Source organism: Oryx dammah, unplaced genomic scaffold (assembly GCF_014754425.2).
Source record: "Oryx dammah isolate SB20612 unplaced genomic scaffold, SCBI_Odam_1.1 HiC_scaffold_1, whole genome shotgun sequence".
NCBI lineage: Eukaryota > Metazoa > Chordata > Mammalia > Artiodactyla > Bovidae > Oryx > Oryx dammah.
In genome coordinates, this window is record NW_024070185.1 from 73,633,330 (window position 1) to 73,656,229 (window position 22,900).

Below are 22,900 nucleotides of genomic sequence, written 5' to 3' on the forward strand. Positions count from 1 at the left end.
GGCCACGCCCACGCCCGCCACCGGAGCCACGCCCCCTGCTGACTCTCTGTCCCTCACCTCCAACTTCCCGGAGCTCCCCTTCCCCGGAAGATCAGGCTGAAAATCCGGAAAAAGGATCGGGAAACGCCGATAGGCACATTGCGCTTGCGCATGGGGGGCCGGAAGTCAAGTCGGAGAGGGAGGTGACTCTGCTTCCGTTTCTGGTTTTGCTCCAGTGTTTAGGTTTTCTTAGTGGCCGCCCAAGATGAACCGATTCTTCGGGAAAGCGAAACCCAAGGCTCCGCCGCCCAGCTTGACTGACTGCATTGGCACGGTGGGCACTTAGACTTGCTAACTAGGCTCAGGAACCCTGACACCCCTTAACCCGTCCACCCCCGACTTCGGCGTCGACTCTTGGCTCCCGGGCCCATTACAGCTTAGCTCTCTCCCCCCGACTTTCGTTCCTGTTACCCAAGTCATTGCTGACGCCACAAACCAGGGACCCCTAACCCATCATTGTTTAACCCTACTTGCGCCCCACCCCCTCTGGTGCTCAGTGCCGCGTCCACTCGGCCTAGACACCCTTCCCACCTCATCCACCCCTACTCCTCCCTCCTCTTCCGTCCCTCATCCTTTTCCGACGTCAGGAATCTCGGCTTGATATCTTAGCTCAGTATATCTGTAACCCAATCCTGGATCTGTTACACAAAATTCAGAACTCTAGCCCCTGTCATTAGGCCACCACCTTCTAGCCAAGTGAATGGCGTTAGCTCTACAGCCCTAGCCGAGGTCCATTGGGCAGTAACTCATTTCACACACTTTCTGATTGAGCCCTCTGCTGGCCTAGTCTCCAATTCTTGGGAAATTGCGACTCAGTCGAGTGATTCTCAAATTCTTTTTCTGCTCAAACACTTGAAGACGCCCCTGGAATATTAGAATCTAGGGGGGTGGAATACAGTTTAAACCCCGCCCCCCCAGGATTTCTGAGAATCTCGCCTCCCCACAATTAGGAATTGCTGTTTTCAACCTTCACCATATGCTCTTTGTTTTTCCTTTCTTCCTCTATTCATTCCTCTCCTACCACTTTTCATGTCAATGTATTGCAATAACTTCCACTGCCTTTGATGTTTTTCCGCTGAAGGTGGACAGCAGAGCAGAATCCATTGACAAGAAGATTTCTCGGCTGGATGCTGAACTAGTGAAGTATAAGGATCAAATCAAGAAGATGAGGGAGGGACCTGCAAAGGTAAGGTAGACAGCTCCTGCAGAAGTTGTGACTCCTTGATTTGAGTACCTGTGGAAGTAGGGCCTGGTGGTAACAGCTGGTGAGAAATATAGAAGAGATGCTCACAGTCTGGTAAAGCGAAAACATATGTGATGGTGTGTCCTTCAGGGAGGAGAGTTTGCAGCCGGATATGAGAAGAAAACTGGGCCTTGACCTGGTGGAGAGATGTTGATCACACATCCAGAAACATGTATGTGGGAATTAGCATATTCTACTGAGAAGGTGGCAATCTGGACAGGACAGGCTGGGCCTGCTCAGGCTAATGAGTTGCTTGGCTGGTCAGGTTAGGTAAATATAATAGACTGGTTAAGGAATAGCATGTTGGGGAAAAGTACGAGTATTCTATTAATACCATCACTACCTACTAGCTGTGACCTTTATAAAGTTACTTAATTCCTTCCTTTCCTCTTCTGTTAGGAAGAAACATAGAGTGGTGTATGTATGTGCATGGATTTGAGCTGCTTTTTTTCTCCCACCCCATCTCTGTAACTTATTAGGCATTTAAGTGAGAGCAAGTTACTTAGCATCACTGAACCTCAGTTTTCCAATCTGTAAAATGATAATATCTACTTTATAGCGTGAGATTAAAGTAATTCATGCGACCTATGTCAAGGTAATTCATAGCACTATGTCTAGTACATAGAAGGAGTCAGTAAATGTTAGGTATTATTATCATCTGTGAAGTAATAATACCTGCTTTTCTGTCTTCATTGGAGGAGACAAAGTGATTTATGAAACAGTATAGAAAGCGAAGTGACCAGAGGATTTTCTCTGCCATCGTAGTTGGATGGCATGGAGTGAAGAGTGACCAGAGGCAGGACAGCCCACCTAGACTTGAGGAGATGAAAGCCTAAACCGTGGTGGTAGTCATGAGAATGACATGAGAGGAATCAATTTGAAAGTGAGTTCTGAAAATCTAACACGATGACAGTGCATGAGGAGACAACAGAGAGAGGAAAGGTAAGGTTGGTATAACAGTTTTCAGCCTAGAGAACTGAGAGACTGGTGGGGCCGTTGTTAGTCGTTTCCAAGGTGATAGCAGGTTGAAGAGATTGGGCATGTAAGTTTGAGTGGAGAGCAGACTGTCCAAATTTGGAATCTCTCTAAGGCACCTGAATATACAAAACTGGCCCTCTTGGAGTAGAAATAATATGCCCTAGAAAAGGAAATGTACTGAGATGTGGGATGAAAAGACAGACGGGCTGGAGCTTAGAGCCCGCTTGGGAGGTAAACCGTCCGGGAGCCACCATGTCTACTGCTTTGAAGATGAGAGGAAGTAGGTATGTGAGTTTGAGGATATGGGAGGTTTCTTTTACCATTTGTATATTTTCTACTTCCTTTCATTAAAATCTATTTTTCTTCCTAGAATATGGTCAAGCAGAAAGCCTTGAGGGTTTTAAAGCAAAAGCGGATGTAAGTTACATAAGTATAATCTCCTTTCCTCTAACAGGTTTAACCAAAAGGGAAATGGTCTTCCATTCCTTTAGATTTTCATACCGTTTTATAAGGGCTTCCCAAGTGGCACAGTAGTAAAGGACCCACCTGCCAGAGAGGTAAACATAAGAGATGGGGGTTCGATCCCTGGGTTGGGAAGATCCCCTGGAGGAGGGCACAGCAACTCACTGCGGTATCCTTGTCTGGAGGATCCCAGGTACAGAGGAGCCTGGCAGGCTATAGTCTATAAGGTTGCAAAGAGTTGGACACAGCTGAAGCAACTTAGCACATATGCACCACTTTATAAGCATTCTTCAGTTAATTACAAATTTCATTTACACAGTTAACTAGAATTTCTCCCCCTGCATGTTCAGCAACATCTGTTGCACCACTGTCCATTTAAATAGAACTTTTTGCTGTGATAGGAGATGTTTTCTGTCTGTGCTCATCAGTACAATAGCTGTTAGCCATGTGTGCCTATTGAGCACTTGAAACGTGGCTAGTATGACTAAGGAACTCAAAGTCCAGTTTTATTTAATTTTAACAATTTAAGTAGCCATGTATGTCTAGTGACTTCCGTATAGACTTCCCAGATCTGTAGAGGTTGATTCTCCCATTTATGTAATTAGAATGTGCCTTTTAAAGTTTCATTTGTTTGCCTGTAAAATTGGGAAACTTAAATATTTGTTCCCTCCCTTCAGAAGATTTAGCAGTCCTTAATTTGTTTTAGGTGACTATGTCCCAGTGTTTGAGCAGAAATCCAGCATTATCTTTGGTTCTTAACCTTGTGGGCTCTCCAGCTGATGAGACCTTCTGCAGGAGTGCAGAGGTCAGGTGGAATCAGCTGATAAAGAGCAGAAAGATTGTTGGTATCTCTATTCTTGTTTACAAAATGACTTCATATAAATCATCAGATACCATCTTACTCCTTTCAGATTAGACAGAGTTAGAAAATTATGATGCCTAGAGCAATGAGAGTGTGTAGTAAAACTGTTAACTCCTAAATTGGTAGCATCGCAATTTTTTAATTTAAAAATTTTTATTAAAAAAATAAAATTTATTTATTTTTGGCTGCACCAAAAATAAATAATAAAACAAACACCAGAAGGGTCTTTGTTACTTTGTGTGGGCTTTCTCTAGTTGCGGAGAGTGGGGGCTTCTTTTCCGTGCAGCGCGTGGGCTTCCCATTGCAGTGGCTTCTCTTGTTGTGGAGCACAGGCTCTAGGCATGAAGACTCAGTAGTTTCAGCTCACAGGTTCTATAGCAGTGGCTCAGTACTTGTGATGCATGGGCTTAGCTGCTCCACAGCATGTGGGATCTTCCTGGATCAGAGTTTAAACCCAAGTCCCCTGCATTGGCAGGTGGATTCTTATCCACTGGGCCACCAGGGAAGTCCAGCATTGCAATTTTTAAATAGCTTTTTTTTTTTAAAATAAAAGAATACATGTTCATTGTGGAAATTTGGCAAGTACATAAACCTGAGTAGAAGAGAAAATTCACCAAGATTCCTACTGCCAGAAATAACCACCTTTAAAATGCTAATGTCTTACAATTTCTTTCTCTGCTTGTGCATATAATCTTCTAGAAGAAAACAAATGGCATGTATTACATCAGTTATCCTTTTCTACTTAATGTTGTATCACAAGTATTTTTGTGTTTTTGGAAACAGATTTTTTTAATGGTGTGATAATATTCCACCACCATTTGCCTACATTATTGACCATTTTTCTTCTGGTTGAATGGTTAGATGGTTTTCAAAGATGGTATAAAGACTATTGTGATGTAAGTTTTTGAGACAGTATTATCAGTTGATATAAAACTTCATTAAAAAAAATAGTTGGAGTGCCAAACAATATATTAGTTTTAGATAAATTACCTATTTATGGATACAAGATTAATAAAATACCAGTCCTCAAGCAGTTCAGTCTACTGGAACAAGTTTCACCTTATATACAAAGAACCTTAAATAGAGTCTTGCTCCTTCCCCCTAAGAATTCTACTTCTGAGAATTTAGCATTGAAAATAATCTAAAACATAGAAACATATATTAAGACTTCTTAGCAATGTAGAAAACAGCAGTAATAATGTTAAGTGGAAAATAGTGTTATAGTTACAGTACATTCCAAGGAAGAAGATTGGAGGAACGTCAAATGGTATTTAAGATGGATTAAGTTGTTTTTCTCATTTTTTCTGTATATTTGTTAAGGTTTGTTGTTGTCTTTAAGAAGATTCTTTTATCTAGCATAAAAGATACTTTCTTCCTGAAGAGTTCTATCTGCTTCACATTACTGTTTTCATTTGACTGTGCAAAGGTACGAGCAACAGCGGGACAATCTTGCCCAACAGTCATTTAATATGGAGCAAGCCAACTACACCATCCAGTCATTGAAGGACACCAAGACCACGGTACTCCCAAAGCACTTTTTCCCATGGTTTCATTTTATTTTTGTACTCCTGTGCTCTTTTTCCTATAGTTTTTAAAAGACAGTTAAACTATCATGGCTTCTTAAGAAATGGTATGTTCTCTTTCCTTTTTTTAGGTTGATGCTATGAAATTGGGAGTAAAGGAAATGAAGAAAGCATACAAGCAAGTGAAAATTGACCAGATTGAGGTGAGATGTGTGCTGGTTTCTGTAAGGATGTACACTGGTTTCTCAAAGCATCCAAATGAATATGTATGTGATAGGAAGAGCCCAGGAAAGGGACAGAATCTTGGGCCTCCCGTTTACTAATGGAGCAACTTTGGGAAAGAGCATCAGAGGTCCTCACTGTTAACCTAAGGATCCTAATACCACATGCAGTTATTATGCTGCTGCTGCTAAGTTACTTCAGTCATGTCCAACTCTGTGCGACCCCATAGACGGCAGCCCACCAGGGTCCTCTGTCCCTGGGATTCTCCAGGCAAGAATACTGGAGTGGGTTGCCATTCCCTTCTCCAACGTATGCATGCATGCTAAGTCGCTTCAGTCGTGTCCGACTCTATGCTACCCTGTGGACAGCAGCCCACCAGGCTCCTCTTTCCACAGGATTCTCTAATCATTATGAGAGTGAAATAAATGAGCTGGTGTATCTAAATGCACAATGACTGGCACGTAATAAACACCCAATGAATAAACGCCCAGTTTCCTTTTACTACTAACTCATTTAATGATTTTTAGTCTTGTTGCCTCAATTATAAAGTAGTGATGTTGCTGCTCATCTCCCAGGATTGTCCCCAAGTAACACTTGGGACAATATATATATTGACAATATATGTAAAGTGCTTAGCATGGTTCCTGGTATAGAATTGGTTCCCTTTTCTAGTAATTCTCTCTAGATTCCCTGCCCACCCCCACCCCAAGTTTTATTGAGATACACTTGCTATAGAATATAGTGTAAGTTGAATGTGTACAGTGGGGTGATTTGAAATATATAGTGAAATGGTTACCACTGTAAAATCACCTCACATAATTACTATTACTTTTGTGATGAGAATATTTAAGGTTTACTCTCCTAGCAACTTTCAAGTATTATTAAAGATAGCCACCATACTGTACTTTAGATCCCCAGAACTTAGTCATCTTCTTTTTCAAGGTTATATTTCATTTATAGTTATTATAAAATATTGACTGTGTTCCCTGTGTTGTGCAATATATCCTGATAGCTTATTTATTTTATACATAGTAGTTTGTGCCTCTTGATCACCTCCCCCCAATCTCTTCAGGTTTTTAATAATAATGTCCCTAAAATTAACATTTCTTTTTTGAGATCATGTTTTAGCTGGGGTGGTGAACCCTAGGAGCTCGGCATCTCTTAACTCTGTCAGTTGAGCAGCCCAGATGGCAGACAGGATTAGCAGAGGGAGTGGTGATGGTCAGAGGAGAAGGCGTCTCTGCACATATGATAGTGGTCTTTCCCCCTAAACACTAAGTAGAATGTCTCTTTCTAAGAGGGCAGGGACTCAGTTTTGTTCACTATTCCCAAGTGCCCCAAACAGTACCTGGCCTTCAGTTTATTTAATGATTGGTGAACAAATGAAGGAGAGGCTATTCAGTGCCATAAAGCAGTTCTGCCCCATTTAATCAGGGTTTGTTAGTTGAGTTCTTAGTGTGTCTGCAGCATCTTACTGATTCTGCACGGTGTTCCCTGATAGTTCCTGTCTTCAGTAAGTGAAGGTGTTCTTCCCATCTTGCTGTTTTCCAGCACCCCTCCTTATACTGCTGGGACCCTCTCTAATCCTCCATCAGTTTCTGCTTCCAAGAATTCAGGCTTAGTGATAGAGATTCACTGAGAAAAATGTTCTGAGTATGCTTGCCTTATTTGTATCATATTATTTGATAATCAAACACAATGAACTGAATTTTATTTTCTACTTTCAGGGTTCCTTGTGTTTTAATTAGTGCTGTTTAATGAACAAAACAGAAATTTTGGTATTTCTAGTTTTCTCTATGTTTCTTCATCTTTCACTTGTGGTTGTCTGGCTGTTTTGCCACCTGATTTTCCTTCTCCTGTCCCCTAATACAGCAGTCCCCAACCTTTTTGGCACCAGGGACCGGTTTTGTGGAAGACAGTTTTTCCACAGACTGGGTGGTGGGCAGTGGTTTCAGGATGATACAAGCACATTAAATTTATTGTGCACTTTATTTCTATTATTATTACATTGTGATGTATGATGAAATAATTATACAGCTCACCATAATGCAGAATCCATGGGAGCCCTGAGCTTGTTTTCTGCAACTAGATGGTCCCATCTGGGGGTTTTGATATGAGTCTGCAAGCAATTGATTTATTATGGTCTCTGGGCAGTCAAACTTCTCTGCTAATGATACTCTGTATTTGAAGCCACTTGCCAGCCCTAGCATCACCACCTTAGCTCTACCTCAGATCATCAGGCATTAGATTGTCATAAGGAGCATGCAACCTAGATCCCTTGCATGCACGGTTCACAGTAGGGTTCATGCTCCTATGAGAATCTAATGCTGCTGCCACTGATCTGACAGGAGGTGGAGCTCAGGCAATAAAGTGAGTGATGGGGAACAACTAAAAATACAGATGAAACGTCGCTTACTCACAGCTCACCTACTGTGAGGCCCAGTTCCTAACAGGCCATGGACCAGTACTAGTCTGTAGCCTGAGGGTTGGGGACCCCTGCCCTAATAGACTTGCTTGCATAATAGGTGGAGAGCCTATTTCTTTCTTAACTTTTTTGATGTGTATGGGTGTGTGTCTTTGACTGGGCTGGATAGTTTGAATCCCATTTGTTTTCCTAAAATATTTCACTTGAAAAGCATTTTTATTGTTTTCTAGTGCTCATTTTGGAGAAGGAAATGGCAACCCACTCCAGTATTCTTGCCGGGAGAATCCCAGGGATGGAGGAGCCTGGTGGGCTGCTGTCTATGGGGTCGCACAGTCGGACACGACTAACGCGACTTAGCAGCAGCAGCAGCAGTGCTCATTTTAAAACTTTGCCTCTACATGTGTGTTCTCCTATTTCTTTTTTATTTCCCAATTTCTGTGGTCCAGTCTAGTGCTTGTATTTGTTTTGTATTGCTTTTGTTTTTGCAGAATTGAACCTCCTAATTCGTTGTGATGATTTTTTTCCTGTGCCTATCCTGGAGTCTTGCTAGAAATCCTACTCTTTCTAATAGGATTATAAGATCCTATTAGATATAAAAAAATTTCAGATCACTCTGAAATTTTGGGTGACTTATCTCGATATGTAAAAGTCTAAATAAGTTCAACTTGATTAGTTGTGTTATTTTCACCCTCTTAATTATTGTTTCAGCCAGTGCTTCTCTGTGTAGCAGACTGTTAAAGTATATGCAATGTGGTAGTTTGGTACTTGGAAACAGAAAGCATTTTCTTTTTAAAAAAGTATTTTCCTCCATTTTATTTTCTATCCCTTATATGGAAAAACAAACCTCTAATTTGGGGGTGAAGGAGTTTTAAAAATGTTTTGCATTGCTCTGGAAATTCTGAAGAATAAGCAATGTTATTTAGAACCTCTGCGTTATCAGCAAGAGTCCATTCCCCTCTGTGTGGAATTTTCAGCATATGAAAAAAAGATTGTTCTGCACATCCTAAACATAAGAGACAATATATAATATGAAGTGTTTAGTGTTTGACACATATTATGACATGTTATTACAATAAATCATTACCTATGAAGAATGACTATTAATAACCTCATTTTATAGATGAGCAAATTAAGCCTAAGAGACATTACTTTTTATTGCATATTAAATAAAACTTTTGAATATTGAATAAAACTTTAGCTTGGTTATGTTTAACCACAGTCTGCTCCTCTTACCATTGTACTAATTGTCCTTTATTACGTTGGACCACTTCTCAAATGGGTTTTACATTCTTTGTGGCCCTTTAGTTGGAGAAGGCAATGACACCCCACTCCAGTACTCTTGCCTGGAAAATCCCATGGACGGAGGAGCCTGGAAGGCTGCAGTCCATGGGGTCGCTGAGGGTCGGACATGACTGAGTGACTTCACTTTCACTTTTCACTTTCATGCATTGGAGAAGGAAATGGCAACCCACTCCAGTGTTCTTGCCTGGAGAATCCCAGGGATGGGGGAGCCTGGTGGGCTGCCGTCTCTGGGGTCGCACAGAATCGGACACAACTAAGTGACTTAGCAGCGGCCCTTTAGTAGTTTCCTAGTTAAGTACAGACAGATTATTCCCAGATGATTTATGCCCTCAGTTTTTTTCACCATCCTTGTCTCAGATACCAAGCCTATCCTGGCCCACTTTTGTTTCGCCACGTAGGGTGGGCCCAGCACAACTTGTTGCACTATCCAGTTGTTTCTGCTACTGATTCCCTACCCTCCACAGTGCAGTCAGTTTTTGGCTGACTCGAGAAGCATAATTTGCTTGTCTCAGTTACCTTCTTTTCTTTTAACTTGAAGATTTTTGATAATGTAAATGTGGCTTGATTTCCTGTTTCAAGCAAACTTTCTGTAAAGAGAGAGATGGGCATCTCTTCTTACAATAGCAGTTTGATTTTCCACGAAACATCTTAAATTCAAATGCAAGGTTAGTAATTCTGTTCTTTATTTTTCAAGTTTACACTTTTACCACCAAAAATAGGGGAAGATTATGTGGTCCCTGGCTTGTTTCTAAGATTCAGGGGAGAGAATAGAGATGGGGGTAGTTAGAGAAAAATGGTAATAGCAGTTTGATTTTCCACTAAACATCTTAAATTCAAATGCAAGGTTAGTAATTCTGTTCTTTATTTTTCAAGTTTACATTTTTACCACCAAAAATAGGGGAAGATTATGTGGTCCATGGCTTGTTTCTAAGATTCAGGGGAGAGAATAGAGACAGGGGTAGTTAGAGAAAAATGGTAAGAACTGAATAAAAATCTTGTCATCTATATTTTTGTAGGATCTACAAGACCAGCTAGAGGATATGATGGAAGATGCAAATGAAATCCAAGAAGCACTGAGTCGTAGTTACGGCACCCCAGAATTAGATGAAGATGACCTTGAAGCAGGTAAGTTACAGGAAAAGCAACGTATATGTAGCCTAGCATCTGAAAGGAACAACTGTCAGGGATTTTTTTCTCCCAAGCATTAGAGAAAATTTTTGTGAGGGTTCCCCGGAAGTTTGTCTGTGGTACAGGCTCTGGACACAGAGCTTGGGCGGCAGCCACATCAGACCGGCATACCTCACCAACTCTGAGGTGGACAAGCTCTGAAGGAACATCTGGGCAAAGGCCTCCGCTGACCTGGTGCTTGGTAACCAAACACTGTCATTCCCTGCCATTTTCCTTTTGATCTTTTTCTCTTCATTTTCCTGCTTGAGTCCTCTTCCTCCGAACAGTAAAGCCGATCAAGAAACAGTAGTTGGCAGATACTGATACTTAGTGTGCACCAGTTACTATATGCCAGGCCCTGTGTTAGATGCTGGGGATTCAGCATTGAAGAAAACAAACACCATCCCTGCACTCCTGAACCTTCTCCTCTAGTTTCTAGTAAGAAACTGCATGAGTTACAAGAGCACAGACTGACGGAAAGTAGTAGTATGGGGTACCATAGGAACATAGAGGAATCCAACCTAGTTGGGAGTCAGGGACAGGCATAGGACCCGAAGGATTAGCAGAGGTTAGCAAGATGAAATGGAAGGGGTTGTTAAGAAGTGGCCTCATGGAGAGTTGTTTAGAAACTGTTGCTGTAGTCCATTTAAGACATAATGGTGCCTGAGACTAAGGCGGTGGCAGCAAAGACAGGGAGAGGTGGACATACTGAAGAAATTTTAGAAGGTTGAATGGACCTAATGATTGATTGATTGGATGTGGAGAGAGAGGGAGATGTCAAAGATGTTTGTCAGTTTCTAGCACGAGTAACTGGGTTTTCTGTTGGATGATTGCCTGTCCCATTACTACCAATCTCCGTGTTCGTTTTGACTAGACCTCCCCTGCCCCTTCTCTCCCCCAATCCTGTTTATTTCTGTTTCCTTATTTCTCATCTTGGGTTTCCTCTGATGAGTTTCTGCCTGCTGTTGCTATTCCCCTGGTCACTTCCGACTTTGCCATGGACTTATTTTTAAAGCCTGATCTCATGGCATGGTCACTCCCTTTACAACAGTCTCATGCCTTCTCTCACTGGCTGTTTTCAAGTTCATCAGTAAATGGAAAAGAATTTTTTACATTTGTTATTGTCAGGATTTTCTAATTTGAATTGGCCTACTAATAACTATACAGTCTTCTCATGAATACTAGGGCCTTATAAACCTGTGGGAAATAGTTGTTTTATTTTTGTTTTTCATGGACTTTTACCATCCCAGTTTCCTTGAAATAGCCATCTTTTATTTTGAAAATAGAAATTAATAATCCCTTCTCTGTTTTTCCATTTTCATCTTATTTCCAATCATTTGGCTGACTTTCTTAACATTAACTGCCAATTTTCTTTTTTTCTTAAATTATTTATTTTTTTAATTAAAGAAATTTTTTTTTGGCTGCACTGTGTCTTCATTGCAGTGCACAGGCTCTTCATTGCTGAGCGTGGGCTTTCTCATTGTAGTGAACAGGAGCTACTCTGGTTGTGGTGCACGGGCTTCTCATCGTGGGGGCTTCTCATTGCTGGCCACGTGGGCTCAGTGGTTGTGGCGCATTGGCTTAGTTGCCCTGTGGCGTGTGGACTCTTAGTTCTGAGACCAGGGATCAAACCCGCGTCCTCTGCATTGGCAGACGAATTCTTAACCACTGGGCCACCAAGGAAGTCATCCCTAGCCTCCAATTTTTTGCTTACATTTTTTTGAAATGTTGACTGTTTTAACTTAGAGTTGGATGCACTGGGCGATGAGCTTCTGGCTGATGAAGACAGTTCTTATTTGGATGAAGCAGCAGCTGCGCCTGCAATTCCAGAAGGTGTTCCCACTGACACGAAGAACAAGGTGAAAGCTTTTTCTGTTCATATTTTCTATGCAAAATGGTAAAGACCTTATGCTTAACCATCGGCCTGGGAATCTAAAAGGTATTTAGAACAAGGAAAGACTCTGTCATTATTTTGGGAACCCTTTAAAGCCCAGTTTTCTATGTTGGACTGTGGTTAGTCTTACCCTACTTTACCTACCGTTCCTCCTTGAGCCTGGAGTTGTCTTAATTTTTTTCTACTGCCCATGCCATCCACACCACTCTGACCACTTCAAGGTGCCAGGTGCATAGGTTGTTTTTTCTCAGCATTCCTGAAATAGTTTTTATTAACACTACCATAGTTCATTTTTTTAAATCCCTGGTAACAGGTTCCTGAAGCATGTATGTTATTTCCATGTTTAGAAGATCACAGATTCCTGATTTAAATGTGCTATTGAGCTGTGGTTTCTGAATTGATAGTCACTGCCTGTGGGTGCATGCTTAGTCGCTCAGTCATGTTTGATTCTTTGCGACCCCATGGACTATGGCCCACCAGGCTCCTCTGTCCATGGGATTCTCCAGGCAAGAATACTGGAGTGGGTTGCCATTCCCTTCTCCAGAGGATCTTCCTGACCTGGGGTCAAACCTGGGTCTCCTGCACTGTAGGCCGATTCTGTCTGAGCTACCAGGGATGCCCAGTCACTGCCTAGAAGTCTGTAGTAAAGTATGATATGGCAGTGACTCCTGTCCTAGGGCACTACTCCTTCAAGGATTGGTGAGGCTACAAAAGGTATTGGTTCACTTTAGGGACCAGAGTGAAAGTGGGACTCTGGAGGCAAGTGCTCACTCCTCAGCCTTTACTCTGGACACTCCTTAACTCCTGGATACTCGCAGCCCCCTCTCCCCTTTCAAGGTTTACTCTGAAGTTTCTCTCTCTCTTCCCTTACCCTGCAGAGTCATCCCTTTTGATCGCTTCCATTTCTTTTCCTGGTTTATCACTTGCCACTTTACCTCTCTTGAAAAAGAGGTTGTTCTCATCTTCTCAGTGAGATTTTTGTTTTCATTGATTAACCACTTGGAAATGAATTTTGACCACTAAATGTTTAAAATCAATTTTTTTTTAAGTCAGTTGGAAAGTAATGACACTGAACAGTTCTTTCTTTTCACAGGATGGAGTCCTGGTGGATGAATTTGGATTGCCACAGATCCCTGCTTCGTAGACTTGCATCATTCAAGTACATCGTGTAAAATAAACACGTATTCTGGGACTGGGGAATATTTATCTTTCCAAGTTTGCCATAACAGAGTTAGGTTTCTTTCCTTTCCTTGGAAGAAAAGTTAATTATTTTGCCTTTTTTTTTTTCCTATAAAAGACTCATTGCTTGGAGGAGGCTTTCTTTATACTAAATTTTTATTCCTTTTCTCTTATGAAAGACTAACTTAAAATTATCATTGGATATGTCCGTCTTAATTCCTTAATAATAATTTTGAAATAAAACCAAGGAAATGGAAATCTTTTAAGTTCTATGACAGCATATCTCCACAATCTCAAACTGACCTGATAAATTGATGGCAAAGATGAGAATGATGGGACTGTCCATATTATGATTCAAAACCATTTTCTCTTGCGGTGTTATAGATTGGTTAAAGTGATGGCCTTTTTGGGTGAGTTTTGTTGTGTCTTGTGAGTAAATCGTTACTGTGTCCAGTATTGGAATGGAATTATCACTACTGTATCATGGGTGGATATTTTGATTCTGTGGTTCCTTCAGTATTACAGCTGACTTGTAATCAATAATGAATATTTCTTGATATTTAATGTATAGGACATTTATTTATACTCAATAAATATTTTTCAAAAGGATATTATTTTAATAATACTACCTTAGCTTGAAACCTCCACTACAGAAACCAAGTTTAATATAATTTTAATGTCAATTCAGCTTAAAAACTACAGAAATCAAATTTAACTGGCAGCATTGTGTTGCTGTGGTTGATCCCCAGCCTTTCTGACTCCAGGGGTTGGTTTGGTGGAAGACAGTTTTCCCATGGGGGCTGGGGTGCTGGGGTGGGGCGGTTTCAGGATGACTCAAGTGCTTTATATTTATTGTGCACGTGTACTCAGTCGTGTCTGACTCTTTGCAACCCCATGAACTGTAGCCCAACAGGTTCCTCTGTACAGAATTTTCCAGGCAAAGAATACTGGAATGAGTTGCCATTTCCTCCTACTCCAGGGGCTCTTCCACACCAGGATTTGAACCCGAGTCTCTAGCATCTCCTGCCTTAGCAGGTGGATTCTTTACCACTGCATCACCATTTATTGTGCCCTTCATTTTTATTATTAGTAAAGCAACTCCAGATCATCAAGCATTGGATCCCAGAGGTTGAGGACCCCTGGTGTAGAGGAAAGAGCAAGGAGCAATCCAGGCTTGGGCCTGGGGTCTGCATCTAATAACTCTAAGTAGCCTACTCACACCTCTCAACTTCTATTTCCTTACTAGTAAAATCATGCTTACTTCATGAGGCTTTTGTGAGTAATAATTTAGGTAATTGTCTTGAGTACTTTGTTAACTGCCAAAGATGTTATTAACAGTATGGGGAATTATTAATAATAATTATTAACATTAAAAAACAGGGGTTGGAAGTTCCCTGGTAGTCCAGTGGTTAGCACTCAGAGCTTTCACTACCACAGCCCTTGATACAGTCCCTGGTCAGAGAACTAAGATCCTGTGCAGCCAAAAAAAAAAAACAAACCCAGGGGCCTCATTCCTTTTGGGGAGGTGCCTGGAGTGCTGCAGCAAGTCCAAATTCTCACCAGATTTCAGGATCTTAAATGACCCATCCTCCCTTCTGCCAGCCTCCCTGGGGGCCTCACAATGTCACTTGCACCAGCCTTTGGTGTGTCAGCAAATCAATAAACATTTCTTGAACACCAGCTCTGCAGAGTATACCAACCCAAGGGATGCCAAGAACAGTCACAGCTCCTTTCTCACAACTTCACTGTCTTGTTATAGGTGAGAATGAAACACGGATGTAACCTTTCCCACCCCCACCAACCTCACACTTGCAGAAAGCTTCCAGTGGCACAAACATTACACTATTCATCATTACCTTCTTGAAACCTTCCTTGGCTTCCTGACAAGTTCTCACTCAGCCCTTTAGATATTTCTTCCATTGTCGTTCCTGTCTTGGACTTCTTAGTCTTCATAGTTTCCCTGAGATACCTCATGCCCATGATTTTAACTATTACCTATGAACTAATGACTCAGAATAACTCACTAACCCAGACCCCTTTATTTATTCTTATTTTCAATTCCGGGTATTCCTAATTAAATGTCCTACCACTACCTAGAGTCTAACATCCAAGTTAAGCTCATTTCCTTGAGTTCACAGTCAGCATTCCTGCTGTGTTTCATATCTTGGTACTGTTCAATCTCTGACCCATATATTGCCAGTTTTAATAAGTGATATTTAGTCCTCCAGCTAGACTTCTTTAGTACATTGGATACCAGTGAACAATCATTCTATCAAAATCACTCTTCCCTTGGCTTTTGTGATGGTACTCTCTCTGGTTCTCCTGTTCTGACTATTCCACTATTCCTTCTAAGACTGCTGGCTGAAATCCTCATCTCTCCAGCCCTGTAATGTTAGTGTTCTTCAGGAGTCTAGCCTTTATCCACCATACTTCTTTGTTTGCTCACTTATATTTAATAATAATCTCAATTATTCTCATGGCTTTAACTGTGGACTTAGAAGGCTATACAAATCTATACTTGTATCCCTGGTCTTGCCCCAGAGTTTCAGAATCCTATTTATATCCAGCTATCGCCTGACAGTTATTTGGATGTTCTAGAAGCCCACAGACATTTTACATTCAAATAGCCAAGACACCCATTGTCTCTCCCCCCAGACCTGACTCTCCTGTTTTGTGTGCCTCAGCTAATGGAACCATTATTCTCCAGCATTCAAAACAGAAAGCTCTTGAGTTGTCCTTGATGCCTACATTTTGCCTCATCCTCATATTCGATTATAATTATTAAACCCTGCTTTTAACCCCTTAATGTTTCTCAAATCCAACTCCTCCTTTCCTCTCACAGCTGTCTTTGGCTTAGACACCCCTCACATAGTCTTCCCAGATAAATGACCTGCTTTCTCCTCTTGCATGATTTCACTTCCTTGAGTCCATTCATCACACATAGCTGTACTGATCTTTCTAAAATACAAATCTGACCATATCATTCTTACTTAAAGTCATGGTTCCTGACACCTCCAACAAGATGTAAAAAGCTGAGTTGGCCCCCGTCTCTCTGTAATGGTTTATTGCGTAATCTCTTCAGAACAGAATTCTCTTTCATATAGAGCAGCAGTCCCCAACCTTTTTGGCACCAGAAACCAGTTTCATGGAAGACTACATCAGCTCCACGTCAGATCATCAGGTGTTATATCCCAAAGGCTGGGGACCCCTGATTTAAAGAACTGCCTCCCTGATTACAAATGAGTGATTATTGTGAAAATACCAATTAGAGTAGCCCTACTTTTATTTCTCTCCTATGGGAGTGGGCTTGTAACCTATTGAAGTTCATATCCCAAATTTTATAAATGGAAACTAGGGAAAATGCTTCCTTTTAAATGTATATCTATCTACCTACCTACCTATACATATATCAATCTGATAAGTTTGAGATATTGAGTCTAGAGAGTAGCCAAGAGGCAGAATGAAAGAATCCTCATGCCACTGAGCCCTGACGACTTGAGATTCTCAGATGGCTCCAAGTCTCTGCAGCTCTTCCTTTAGCTCTGTGAGCTGAGAATTCTGCCAACAAACCCCCTTTTCTATTTAAACTGATTGGACATGGGTTCCTGTCACTTGCTAGTAAGAGCCCTGAAAATTTTCTCTGTAGCATCTGCTTGTTAGGCTATTAATAACTGTTTCTAGTTCCCCTGCATCTGCCATACAGTCATGATTCTCTGCCTCTTCTCAGTTTCCCCGCCCTGGAGCTGTACGTGAGCAATGGGCTCATGTGCCCTTGGCACAGAAAGTCAAACTGACAGCAGGTATTGGCAGCAAAATCAGGGTTTATTGCAGGGCCAAGCAAGGGAGTGGGAGACAAGTCTCAGATCCACTCCAGCTTGATCTTTGAGTTCCTTTTTAAAGGAGAAGAACAAAGGAGCTGGGGTTAGTCATCATTTTGTGACTTTTTTTGGCTGTGCTGCACAGCATGTGGGATCCAGGAAGCATGATCTTAAGCACTGGACCACCAGGGAAGTCCCTTGTGACAGGTCTTAACTGTAGTTTCAAAAGTCAGGATGCCTATGGTTTATGAGTCTCTGGTCTGGTGGTCCATGACCTGGGGGGTTGGGGCGGTTGGGGTCTATTAGCTCATTTCGCCCTGGAAAAACAACCTGAGTCTGTATGTTAATGATGTTTTCGACAACATCAATTTTAGTCATCTGACTCTGGTTGAATAGTGTTCAGTTAGCACGGGATTGAGGTCAGAGGGAACAATACAGAAATAAGGTTTTGGATAGAGAGGTTAATCATAAACTCAGTAGGAGAACTGGACTCGGTTTCAGAGGTTCCTTAACACCTTTGTCATTCTGCTAATTCTTGCAGTACTGGAAAAGACCAAAAGTGAGGCCCTGGTCTTTGTCAATCCCAGTGAATTTATCTAAGTGGAGAGGATAAATGCTGTGGTGAGAATCCCAGGGACGGGGGAGCCTGGTGGGCTGCCGTCTGTGGGGTCGCACAGAGTTGGACACGCCTGAAGCGACTTAGCAGCAGCAGCAGCAGCAGAGGGCCCTCTGGTGGTCACTGCTGTAGTTCCCACCAATTTGCATCGCTGTCAGTATCTTACCTGTTAACCTTTACAAGCAGAACTGAGGGCAGATGGTCTCCTTACATTGTAATCTAGCAGCTCTGGGAGTTTAACAATGGTGGAGGAGATTGGAAGATCCAATAGAGAGAAGTTTGGCTCTTCTACCTTTATTATCCGTATCCCTTAGTTTTCTTTTTCTACATTCTCGTATCACCTAAGGCAGGCTTCCACGGTGGCTCAGTGGTAAAGGGTCCGCTCAGCAAGCAGGAGACTCGGGTTCAGTCCTTGGGTTGGGAAGATCCCCAGGAGAAGGAAATGGCATCCCGCTCCAGTATTCTTGCCTGGAGAATTCCATGGACAGAGGAGCCTGGTGGGCTATAGTCTGTAGGGGTGCAAAGAATCAGACATAACAGTGAGTAAACAGCAGCAGCAGCATATCACCTACGGCAGCGGTCCCCAACTTTTCTGGCACCAGGGACTGGTTTTATGGGAGACAGTTTTTCTGGGGAGGGGGGTGGGGGGAGGTGGAATAGTTTTGGTTTTAACCTGCTGCTTACCTCCTGCTGTGTGGCCTGGTTCCTGACAGGCCATGGACCAGTGGTGACTGGGGACCCAACCTAGGGAGCTTGTCCGTATGTTTTTATAGAGTCTCATGTAATACATCTTAGATACAGTGTGGGCACCTGAAGTTTTAAAAGCTCCCCAGGTGTTCTCGTGTGTAGTCAGTGAACCACTGCCCAAGGGTGCCTGATTAGGCTGAACCTGTTTTCAGCAGTCTGATGCCATAAATTTCTGCAACAAAGAAAGTGAAGTCACTCAGTTGTGTCTGACTCTTTGAGACCCCCATGGACTGTAGCCTACCAGGCTTCTCGGTCCATCAGATTTTCCAGGCAAGGGTACTGGAGTGGGTTGCCATTTCCTTCTCCCAGGAGATCTTCCCAACCCAGGGATTGAACCCGGGTCTCCTGCATTGTAGGTAGAGGCTTTACCGTCTGAGCCACCAGGGAACTTGTTAACAAAGAGATAGCCAGTAAATGATTGCCTTAAGGCAGAGTTTTCATCCAGAGAATGAGTTGGGAAGTATTACGTTCTCCTCTGTTCTTTGGAAGTTTTTGAAGGATTGGTATCAATTTTTTGAACATTTGGTAGAATTTACCTGTGAAGCCATCCGGGGATAGCTTTTGTGGAACATTTTTAAAATTATTACCAACTCAATCTCTGTGTCTCTTTTGCTGTCTCGCATACAGGGTTATCATTACCATCTTTCTAAATTATATATATATGTGTTAGTATACTGTATTGGTGTTTTTCGTTCTGGCTTACTTCACTCTATAATAGGCTCCAGTTTCATCCACCTCATTAGAACTGATTCAAATGTATTCTTTTTAATGGCTGAGTAATACTCCATTGTGTATATGTACCACAGCTTTCTTATCCATTCATCTGCCGATGGACATCTAGGTTGTTTCCATGTCCTGGCTATTATAAACAGTGCTGTGATGAACACTGGGGTACACGTGTCTCTTTCAGTTCTGGTTTCCTCGGTGTGTATGCCCAGCAGTGGGATTGCTGGGTCATAAAGCAGTTCTATTTGCAATTTTTTAAGGAATCTCCAAGCTGTTCTCCATAGTGGCTGTACTAGTTTGCATTCCCACCAACAGTGTAAGAGGGTTTTATAGGTGTCTTTAGATTTTTTTATTTGAATCTGTTTTGATAGTTTGTGTATTTCTAGGAATTTTTCTGTTTCATCTAGGTGATCTGATTAGCTAGCATGTGTGCGTGTGTGTGTGTGTGTGTGAGTCACTCAAATCATGTTTCTGTCAGTGGGGTTTCCCAGGCAAGAATACTGGAGTGGGTAGCCATTCCCTTCTCCCGGGGTTCTTGCCTACCCAGGGACCAAACCTGGGTCTCCTGCATTGCAGGTGGATTCTTGACCATCTGAGCCACAAGGGAAGCCCATTAGCTAGCATAACACTTGTTCATAGTATTACCTATGCTTCTTTTTACTTTCTTAAGCTGGGGAATAATGTCCCTTCTTTCATGCCTAATTTTAGTAATTTGAATTTTCTTTTTTTGTTTTTCTTGGTCAGTCTAGCTAAAAGTTGATCAATTTCTATGTTTTTGGTTAATGAGTCAACTTTGTTGATTTTTTGCCATTGTTTTTTGTGTTTATTTCATTAATTCCTGCTCTTTTATTCTTTCCTTGTACTTGTTTTGGTTTAGTTTGCTCTTCTTTTTCTAGATCCTTAAGGTAGAAGATTAGGCTTCTGATTTGAGATCTAATTTATTAATAAATTTTTTCAGAGCAGTTTAGGTTCACAACAGAATTGAGCAGGGAGTATGGGCAGTTCCAGTATATGCCCCTGTCCCCCTACACACACAACCCCCCCACTATAGACATCCTGCACCAGAGTGGTTGGTACATTTGTCCACCCATGGACCTACATTGACTCCTCATCACCCTCAGTCCATGGTTTACATTAGAGTTTGCTTTTGGTGTCTACCCTCTGTTGGTTTTGATAACGTATCCACTATTATAGTACCATGCAGAATTATTTCTCTTCCCTAAACATTCTCTGTGCTCTGTCTCTTCATCCTTTCCTGCCCTCTAATCCCTGGAAACCACTGCTTTGTTTTTTTTCACTGTCTCCATAGTTTTGTCTTTTCCAGAATGTCATATGTAGTAGTGGAAAACATACAGTATATGCTTTTTCACATTGCCTTCTTTCACTTATTATTTGCATTTAAGTTTCCTCTATGTGTTTTTCATGGCGTGATTGCTCATTTCTATTTAGTGCAGAATAATTTCCCATTGTTTGGATTTCTTTTTTAATGTAAGTATTTATAGCTATAAATTTCCATCTGAGTACTGCTTTCGTTGCTTGTCCTAACTTTGTATGCTGTGTGAAGCAGTGCCTGTATAGGAAAGGCAAGATAAATGCTTGCTTACTTCCATTTGTTTACGAGTTTGGGGAATAATGAGTGGGTTCTCTAGTATGCCAGTTATGAATTATTGACCTTCAGTTCCAAATTTATCCTTTTTGCCTGCTCTGTGAAATGGATTTGGGCACTTTAAATATTTATCCTTTACCAGCTGGCAGGTATTAAGCTTTGTCAGTAGAGGGCAATAGAGAGATACTGCGGGAGGAAAGGCTTTCCCTTCCTGTTCTAGTGTTTGGGTTGGACAGGCTAAGGTGCTGTGGGCAGCTTCCCCAGCATCTGGTTCCTGTAACTGGTTTCTTCAGTGTATAGTGGCCAAAAGCCAGCAACTTCTCCTGGCACCCTCCTCAAGTGGTTTCTAGGAGAGTGCCTCTTGTGAGACACCTCCCCATGAATGGCTTTCCCCAGCACCATCTAAGGTAGATTTCCGACCACTTCCATGCAGCACCACAGCAGCTTCCCTATGTAGGCATCACAGGCACATCCCTTCTAACAAAGTCCGCACCTCAGCTCCAGGATGATCTTCACTGGACAAAGTCTTCAAAAAAATTAAATAAAACCTTCCCTGTTCAAATTACTGTATGATTCCTTTCTTCTACTTGATTCAGACTAATACAACTGGTAATTTCTGTAGGAGACAGTAAGGTTTTTTGTTTGATGAACTGTCAAAATTAAGGATTTATGTTCAATAAAGGAATAAATGGATGTAAGAGAAGACAACTGAAATGTCTAAAACTGACAAAACATACAAGTCTTGTATATCTACAAAGTACGGAAAACCATCAGCAAGAAAAATCGAGCAACCCCAACAGAGAAACGGCAAAGGATTGTGACTAAGCAACCTAAAAAGAGAAACTCAAAAAGTCACTAAGAAATGTTCGGACTCAGTAATCAGATAAACTCAAATTAACAAAACAATGAGATAGCACGTCATGCCTTTTGGTTTAGAAAACATTTGGAAGCTGGATAAAGGTTGTCTCAAATATATCTTAGATCTGCTCTCTCCTCTCAATCACATTTGCTGTCGCTCTAGTTCAAAGCCACCATCATCTTCCATATTAGCATAATAGAAAAATGTAAATTTTCTCCCCACTTCTATTTTTGCTCCCCTACAATTCACTCTTCCCCTGAGAGTATGAGAAATCTTTAAGGGTAATTTAGATACTGAAACTGAGTGCCCCTAAAACCAAGTTCCCTTACCCAGTTTATGATTAATCTCTCTATCCAAAACTTTAGTTTCTTGTGTCCCCTCTGACCTCAATCCTGTGCTAACTGAACACTAATTAGCCAGAATCAGAGGACTAAAATTGCTGTTATCAATAACATTGTTAATGAACTAAAATTGCTATTATATATCATTAACATACAAACTCAGGACAAGCTGAGCTCCCCAAGCCGTGGACCACCAAGCCAGACACTTGTAAACCACAAATGTCTTTGACTCTGGAAACTACGATTAAGAAATGTCACAAGATGATTAATTCCAGCCTCTCTTATCTTTCCCTTTAAAAAACAAAAACTAACTCAAAGACCAGGTTGGAGTGGGTCTAAGGCTTGTCTCTCACATTCTTGCTTGGCGCCCTGCAGTAAGCACTGTACTTCACCAAAGCCTGGTGTCAGTGGACCGACTTTGCTTTACATTGCATGAGCAGACCTGTGTTCAGTTTGTTAACTACCATTTCTTTGCTTAGAACCTTTTAACTTCCTGTTGCTCTTGGAATAAAATCCATTATCACGTGATCTAATTACCTACCTCCAGTTTCATATTGTGCCACTCTCCTTGCTCATTGCTCTCCAGCAAATATTTCAATAACTTTAACACTTAGAGCCCTTTCCTTCCTCCACAGCTTTCGCACCTGCTTCCTTCTGCTCTTCCCTCTGAATCTTCACATAGTTGATCATTCTCATCTATCCTTCTACTCAAAGAAGGCTGGCCACCTTTTACAGAGCAGATCCTAGTAAGTCACTGTTACCCTGCTTATTTCTTTGACAACTCAAATCACCAGTTTGTAAATAAACTTAGTTTTAAAATAATTTTTAGTTATTTTTGGCCACAGGGCGTCTTTCCTTTCTGCACCTTCCATTGCCACACCTGGGCTTTCT

General features: G+C 41.6%; 1 protein-coding gene and 1 long non-coding RNA gene across 3 annotated transcripts; one reads left to right on the plus strand and one right to left on the minus strand.

The window, feature by feature from the left end:
- The first annotated feature begins 81 nt into the window (after positions 1 to 81).
- Positions 82 to 13,860, plus strand: LOC120866222 (charged multivesicular body protein 5). The gene is made up of 8 exons (XM_040243795.1): positions 82 to 313; positions 1,121 to 1,225; positions 2,631 to 2,677; positions 5,011 to 5,104; positions 5,239 to 5,310; positions 10,073 to 10,181; positions 11,970 to 12,082; positions 13,211 to 13,860. The coding sequence occupies exons 1-8, from the start codon at positions 245 to 247 to the stop codon at positions 13,259 to 13,261; spliced, it is 660 nt and encodes a 219-aa protein (XP_040099729.1). The 5' UTR covers positions 82 to 244; the 3' UTR covers positions 13,262 to 13,860.
- On the minus strand, positions 9,509 to 18,103 carry LOC120866232. Of its 2 annotated transcripts, none has more exons than XR_005721618.1 (2): positions 17,897 to 18,103; positions 9,509 to 9,643 (listed from the first exon to the last, which is right to left on the minus strand). It is a non-coding gene; the product is annotated as an uncharacterized LOC120866232 (long non-coding RNA). The 2 variants fall into 2 exon arrangements; XR_005721616.1 differs by lacking the exon at positions 17,897 to 18,103 and adding an exon at positions 11,938 to 12,025.
- Between the last annotated feature and the right edge of the window lie 4,797 nt (positions 18,104 to 22,900).